The 7,815-nt window shown below is 42.6% G+C and overlaps 1 protein-coding gene across 5 annotated transcripts; it reads left to right on the top strand.

The window, feature by feature from the left end:
- The first annotated feature begins 74 nt into the window (after positions 1-74).
- Positions 75-7,448, top strand: NDUFAF1 (NADH:ubiquinone oxidoreductase complex assembly factor 1). Of its 5 annotated transcripts, none has more exons than XM_063398530.1 (6): positions 117-244; positions 279-512; positions 1,536-2,153; positions 3,926-4,111; positions 5,282-5,356; positions 7,002-7,448. In XM_063398530.1, exons 3-6 carry the CDS (start codon positions 1,650-1,652, stop codon positions 7,140-7,142), a joined length of 906 nt encoding a protein of 301 aa, XP_063254600.1. In that variant the 5' UTR covers positions 117-244; positions 279-512; positions 1,536-1,649; the 3' UTR covers positions 7,143-7,448. The 5 variants fall into 5 exon arrangements, with proteins under 5 accessions (XP_063254604.1, XP_063254602.1, XP_063254600.1 ...); XM_063398531.1 differs by having other exon boundaries at positions 121-227; XM_063398534.1 differs by lacking the exon at positions 279-512 and having other exon boundaries at positions 75-212.
- The last annotated feature ends 367 nt before the right edge of the window (positions 7,449-7,815 follow it).

Raw genomic sequence — 7,815 nt, 5'->3', positions numbered from 1 at the left:
GGGCGAGGGCGGGGCCGCCGCCGCTGTCCCCTCACGGAGCCGCGCGCTGTCCCCGGGGCCGCCGCTCCGGCGTCCGGAGATCCGCGCAGAGCAAGGCCCGCGCTCGGCCCCCGCCGCGGGCGGGACGTCGGGGGGAGCCGGCGCCGGAACTCGAGCGGCGCGGTGCTCGTTGCTTGGCCGGCTCGGGCGCAGAGACCCGGCGCCGGGAAGGTGTGGGCGCCGGGAAGGTGTGGGCGCCGGGAAGGTGTGGGCGCCGGGAAGGTGTGGGCGCCGGGAAGGTGTGGGCGCCGGGGTCTGTGGGTCACAGAGCGGGAGCAGCGAGGCGGCCGCTCTGCGGGGACGGGGTTCGGCCGCCGCTCCCCCGTCCTGGCCTCGCCTCTGCCCAGGCCGCGGCGCGGGGCGGCGCAGGCGGGGCCGCGGCGGAGGCCGAGGTGTCGCAGCTGCCGGGCCGGGAGTCGGGCTGGCTCCGCACCGGCGGGCTGCTAAAGCAAAGGGACAACGACCGGGCTAAGGTAGAATGTATTCAAATTCTCCGTTCTCTTCTTGTACTCGAGTGAAGCAATGAGGAGACAGGGTTTCTTGATCGCGAACTTACCTCCGGTCTTGTGAAGGGCACGATAGAACAAAGTGTGAATTTTTTCAGTGTAGCTTTAGACATAACTTAGAGTGTGAGAATAACAGTAGTGAATTTTACAGTGAGTAAAGGAAGGTGGGTGACATATAGAGAATTTGAGTAGGGTGCCTGGATCCATTCTTAAAACTCAGAGAAGTTGAAGAATGTGACATCATTTCTGGTTTTGTAGTCTGTGACACGAAAAAAAAAACCCAAAAAAAACCACCTACCTAACTTTACAAGTAAGTGAAAATAGCCTCTGTACAGAGCCTTGAGCAGAGTTTTCCTGAAGCCTTATTTTAAAAAACCCTATTGAATTGCAGTCTTTCATGTTAAACTTTTTCGTCTTTGCAAATGTCTCTGTAATGCTAAAACAGGCATATTGAGGATGACTTGGAAGAAGAATGTGGTATGGCTGCTGCAGGACTTCATATTTGAAAAGCCTTGTCAGTCTGTGTCAGATGAGATTGTCATTTTTGTCTGTGTGGCATTAGCATATACCTGTTGAGAATTTGTGATTTTCATACAGGGAATAAAGCTTTTTAGTTACATAGGTGTCATCTTCTAGAAACCTGCATGGGTTGTATTTGCTGGTGTTATTCATAACACCTAAAGTTATTTACAGTGGAAAGGAAGAGGAGAAACGGATTTTCTTTTTGATTTTCATTTTTATTTGAAGTAGTTTACTTAGGTTTTCTTACTTGCATGGGGATTTCACACTGTGGGAAGAGGGGAAAGTGTGGGGTGGAAGTCAGTAAGTAAACTCGAGGAAGTGTCACTCCTGATGGTTTTTTTAATTCTGTTTTCCAATGACTTGGAAATGAATGATTTGAATGATTTCTTGCTAATACCGCTTATAAAAGTTAGTTTCACAAGCATCTCATATGTAATTTATTGTAACTTTTTCTCTTTTTCATTAAAGGAGAAGATCAACTACAGAAACTACAGTGAGAGAGCTCTGAATTCTAGTTTTGTTGTTAAATTAACTTTCAATCCAATAATTCCTTACTAGACGTGAACTCTTCAAGTTACCAGTATGGCTCTGGCTGTGGTGCTGCGGGATGGTGCTTCCTCCCGCGGTGGATGCTGCAGGCACAAAGGTTTGCTCTCCTTACTCGGACCTCTCCTCAGCAATTCAAAATTGTACAGCAGCTACAGGAGGCCAGGGACAGAGCCTGATAAAAAACCCTCTTGGCAGAATGCTGATTTGAGCTTTAAGAAGAGCGTTGATCGCCTAAAGACTCAGCTAAGCTTGCTGAAGAAGGAAACCCAAGATTACTTAAAAGGACATGGAGGCCATCAATTAAGTCAGCACTTGTTGGAACAAACAAGGGTGTTGTGGCAGTTTAGGAGCCAAGAAGATTTAGATAAATGGGTTATTTCCTCTGATATGGAGATTGGAGGGAAGAGTAAAGTTTACATCAAATTGGGTAGGAATAACCAGGCTGCTCTGCTGTATGGAACCCTCAATACAGAAGTACCTCGGGATGGGGAGACAAAATACAGTGGATATTGCAGTATGAGATCCAGACCAGCAGTGGTGAGTACAGCTCTGTGCTTGCTTCTGAGCAATCTGAGGGTGTTTGTGGAATCCCAGTGACAGCAAGTGCTGATCACTTTCAGGAGTACTGCATTTTCTCTCAGAGATGGAATTGCTGCTGTGCACGCTTTGACCTGGAAGAAACTTAAATTTTTTCTTGGATTTTGTTTTCCTTTCTTAGAAAAGGAATAATACATATTTGATCATTTGCTTATGTACAACAGACAGGCCTGTTTGCAGCATCCTTACAAATGAAGGATCTGGAATGAATCTTTATATCCAAAATTGATATGATTAAAATGGACATCTTTCTAAATTTGAAGTTAATTGAATATGTTGTAAGTAAGAATTTTCTGGGCTTTAACTTGGTCTATTCATCAGACTTGGTTAGGGTAAATGAACTAATTTTCTCATGGGGACAGAAACAATGCTTTGAAATGTGCTTTTTGGAGGTCTGCTTCCTACTGTACATCAGAAAAAGCAAGACACAAATCTTTGATAGCTCAGAATTGAGCAAAATAGAACCAGAAATGCATGTGCTTATTATGAATACTGCTGGTTTCATCCCTTATTTCTAAGCACCTTTAAAAGCAAAGAAACATTTTCACGTACTGGATAAAATACTTAAATATTTTATGTGTTCTGTTGTTTGTTTCTTGGCACAAGTACTCAGGTAAAATAATTTCTGGGCCAGAATGTTGGGGAGCAGAGAATATGAGTAAGCAAAATCAGTGGGTAAATGAGAGACAAATGAACGCTGATTGGTTGGTAAAATTGGTAACATTGGCTCAGATGAGTGGGACAAGTGGAGCCTTGTCTGAGTTAAATTCTCACAACTGCTACTGACTTGTGCAGATATGACTCAAACTTTCACCTCCTAATTCTGAACTGGTGCCGTGTATCAGTCCATGTTTATTTAAATAGAAAGGCTCAAAACTGTTAAAACCATAAAATTTTAGAAGCTACAGGCTTCTATTTATATATTCATGATCTGCTTATTCTGTTGGTAGAACAATAGCTGATCAGTAACCATAATAGTGCTGTAAAATAAAGGGGAAACGTCTGAATTTTTGGTGCTCATTTTGGCTGCTTGGCAATTCTGGCCAATAATGCTCCTGCCCCTCCCCTCATTGCCCAGGTGACCTCAGTATAGCACTCTGAAGACTCTTGGATATGCTGTTATGCAAATGACAACATCAGGATTTTACAGGTCCTTGGAAAAAATGCAATAAAGAATTAGAGATGCTTGCAGTCTTATTATTTTACACAGTTAATGAAAAAAGAGGTGGAAAACGTTAAATGCTCCCAGTGTTCATTAGTCTTCAGTTGAGAAGTTATCAAAGGGGGTAAATTATTTCACTTCTTCAATTTCCTGTCATCACTTCTGAATTATCTAGAACTGACCACAGAATATTAAACTTAGAGAAGTACATAAGTGCTGGTCTATCACTGCAGCATTTGTGTACTTGCCTGGTAAGGAATTCAGTCCTAGGAAGGAGGTCTGGATTTGTGACAGTTACATGATTGTGGCTAATAATGAAAGTGTGAGTCCTCAGAGTGGCAATATTGCAATTTGTGGTCTCTAATAATAGTGCTGAAGGAAATTCAGTGAGCTCAGAAGCCAGGGTGGACAGAGTAGCTGTGTGCACTGTGTTACAGTAAATACTATCTGACATAACAAGGGCAGTGATCAAAGCAACCATGTTCTGTTTCTCATAAAGAAAGTGTCCCTCTATTAAGGAGGAATAATTCTATTTATCAATAATTTGTAGGGATCTTTTAACAGGAAGAAGTATTATGACTGGTCGAACTTCAACAGTCTGTATTTACGTGTCCGTGGTGATGGCAGACCTTGGATGGTCAACATTTATACAGACCCTTACTTCTCTCATCAGAAGGATGACCTCTACAGCTACTTCATGTTCACCCGAGGAGGCCCCTACTGGGAGGAGATACAGGTGAGCTAATGAATCTTTCAAACTAATGAGACTGTCTTGAGGTCCTGGCCAAAATACGGGAAGGGGAATCCTTTCAACATTCACAGTTGGTTTCTGTTGCTGTCCACTCCATGTTTTCGTTATGCAATAGACATGTGCTTTTGGCTTGGGAGTTCCCAAAACTGGACTGAGGGAGGGCACACTGTGTCAATTGTGTTAAAGAATTGATCCACCAAGTGTTGGCTCTTGCTGGAGTAATAGCACAGATACAGCAATTGAAACTTAACGGGTGTTGCCCGGAATATTCTGTGATAACCATTTTACCTGTAATACAATGGGTGTAGACTGATGCAGGATTTGTTCCATGCAACAGGATTTGCTTAGCTCGCAGCCTCTCTGGAGTCAGTCAGACTCAAGAGTTGGGGGTTTGTCATTTGTGACTCTTGACTCTGTGACACAGAATAATGTTTTAGAAGTGTGAGTTGCAGCTCTTTTCTGGTGCAACTTTGGGACCTTTTGTAATTGTCTGATGACAACGATAGGGAGGTTTGCACATCCTTACGCATTGGTGTCAAGTGCTCCGTGATAACATTGTCCAATCACGTGGGAAGTGCCTGCTGTTTCACAGATGAGGAGCTGGTAGGATGGAAGTTGGAGTGTCATTGCTGGCTTGGATGTTTTCCTCTCCCCCTTACCAGCCAGCCCTGCTTTCTTGCTCCTGCTACTTTCAAAGACATTTTTACATTATCCTGAATGCTTTGCTAGAGGTGCTGATGCCTGAGTACGAGGTTTGCTCTGTGAAATCCACAGGCAGGTGCAGACGAGCTGTCCGTGTGCCCCCGTGCTGGACTTTGCAGCAATTCCTGGTTTGTTTCCGTGTTAGTGGAAGGAGACAATGTCGGTGTGAACAGCCGCCCCCTGTGCTGCAGCCTTGCGCCGTGTCGTGACAGGGCAGCGCTCCTGTGTGACGGCTGCGCCCCCACAGGACAGGGCGGGCCGGGACCTGCTGTGAGCGGCCGGTCGAAAGGGTTAATGTGGCCCATTCCTGTGTGCCATTCTATGTACCCAGCTAATGCTGGTAACAGATATGGCAGCATTACTTTACTAACACGTTATTTTATTTTTCCTAAGTTTCTGTTTTATATACTGATGACATTAAGTCTGGTTTTGCTTTGTTTTGTTTTATGTCAGATTCCATTCTCCAAATTCTTTTTCTCCAGTAGAGGAAGAGTCCAGGATAACCAGCATCCTGTCTGGTTAGACAAGGCAAGTTTTCTGTGGGCTTTGTTTGAAATTTCATTTGAAAAGGCAGTATAAGGAACATACAACTGCTCTGTAAGAAATTCAGGATTTCCTTCAAGATTATATTGGCCTGATGTACATAACTTACAAATTCTCTAATGTTTGTGAATTTGAAATAGCAGGACCTCTTCATGTTATAAGGTACTTATTCTCCTGTATGGTAAATGAAAACATGATGTTGTATATGGGGTATTTAAAAATATTTACTAGGAGTTAAAGGGATGAATCAGTACTTGATCTGAGCATCTTCCACTGAAGTTTTGTTGATGGTTATTTTATGTGTAGCATTTTGACAGTAAAAATTATGTACTTGCAGTGTAATTTTACAAAATACTTTAAAGAAACCCAAAAATCAGGGAAGCAGTGTGAAGGTAGTTAAAGAAATCTTAATAAAATGTCTTGGTCACACACAGAATATTTGGAGTTGGAAGGGACCCACAGGGACCATCAGGTCCAACTCTTAAATGAATGGCCCTCATGGTACTAATGTATGTTTTTCTAGGAACCTGAAAAGGCAGAAGGTAGTTGTTAAATAGGAATAAAAAAGGCAGGAAACAGCCCATGTATGTAAAGCTTGCAAAGGAATAGATTCTGCAGAGCAGAGAGTTTAGGTGACTGCCGTAGATTATCTGTACCAATGCAATTTGGAAAAAAGGAGCTTTTAAAACTCTCTGGGCTCCAAAAGCCAAAGGGCTGCTTGTAGAGCTTGCTGCTGGGGAAGGAATAGCATTGAAAGCATTAGAATGATGCAGAGGAGTGTCAGTGCATTCATCTAGCTTTGTTCTGTTGTTTATTTAGCATATATTTGCAATATATATTTAGACTCAGTCCACATTTATTCACCTGACACATCCTAGGCATTGTTTTCCTTAACTTACAGCAGTCCTTACGATCATGGGCACTGCTCAGACCTGCCCTCAGCAGGGCTTTGGGGCAGCTCGGGGTGGCCTGCACTGGTGACTTGACTGAGCTCTTAACCGTGGAGGTGTTTTGTCACATGGGACAGCTGAGGGAGCATCAGGGCAAGCCACAGGCTAATAGAAAGCACGCCTGAACCACACAGATTTGTTCTTAGCTTTAAGAACAACATTCTAATTGGAAAACACTGGCTAAGAACCTTATCTTGCTATTAAACTCAGTAATTAAGTTTCTTGCCAGCTTAAAATTAAGTTTTAAACTGTCTGGTTTGGTGTTTTCACAGAGTAGATGGTATATCACTTTATCTAGAGTGATCCCTTCCATGCTTAATTACATCTTTGTTTTTCCTATTCATGAAAGAATTGTGATGTTATGAAAATGTGTTTAGAAACCCAATTGTGATGGAACTGGCTGTACACAAACCATGAAGGACAAAAGTACCTGTTGCTTTAGACTCAGGCCATTTTAAATCAAGGGTTTATTAACACAGTGGTAGAAAGGCAAATGTGGAGTCATTTCCACTGGGGTCTCTATTGAAAATGGGGTAGTGAAGAGTTCAAGCCTTAAAAATGCTGCTGCATTTTGAACAAATACCAGTTTAAAGAAGACGGCTGAATGGTGTGTAAAATATAGAAGTGGGAGATATAAGTGAGTTTGATTGTAATGTTATAAATACCTTTCTTTTAATTAGGTGAGAACCCTTGGATTCACCATTGGAGATAAAGTAGATGGTCCATTCCAGCTGGAGATCGATTTTATTGGTCTGCTAAATGACAGAGCTCACAGAGAGGAGTTTGCCTATGAAATATATGACAAGAATACTCCAGTATAAGTTGGATTAGTGTCCTTTGGAAAATTCTTCAGATATTTGGTTTATTTTTATAAAATACTTCATGTGTGGTTTTTAACAACTTGAAGAGCCTATGCAAACATTAAAGAGATAAATGCATGAAGTGTGACACCACTGGCATCTATAAACTCCCAAATACAGAATCCTGAGAGACTGTACATAGATGGACTGCAGTGTAGCCTGAGAGCAGCTGTGATGTTCTTACAAAGTAGTAACTCTTCCTTGGGTAAGTTTGGGCTTCTGTCCTGACTTTTACTGAAATAAAAGTATTTAATATGTTTGTTGTTCTTTTCTTGTCCAACACTTCCATTTTCGACATTATGTAGTTTGTTGACAGGTGTAAAAGACTTGCATCTGCTTGTTTTAAACTGAAAAAGGGATACAAATTATTACTCTGAGGAGTGGTCCTTTAGTGTGACTCAGCTACTGAAATGCACAAAGAGCAGCACCAGAAGTGGAAAAGGCAGAAGTATTTCAACCTTTAGCTTTGGCTTCTCTAGATAGCTAAAAAAAGAAAAAGTTGACACTGCCAGAATGGAAACAAGAGCAATGCAGCAGGCTTGACATTTCCTTTAGAGCTGTTGAGGATAATCCTACAGTGTTACAGAGCCAAGGCTGTTGGAAAGAAGTAACACTCCAAAGAAGGGGTGGGAGG

This window comes from Prinia subflava, chromosome 5, assembly GCF_021018805.1.
Source record: "Prinia subflava isolate CZ2003 ecotype Zambia chromosome 5, Cam_Psub_1.2, whole genome shotgun sequence".
NCBI classification, from domain to species: domain Eukaryota; kingdom Metazoa; phylum Chordata; class Aves; order Passeriformes; family Cisticolidae; genus Prinia; species Prinia subflava.
Note: the sequence above shows the minus strand (reverse complement) of the source record. Positions and strands in the feature narration are given on the sequence as shown.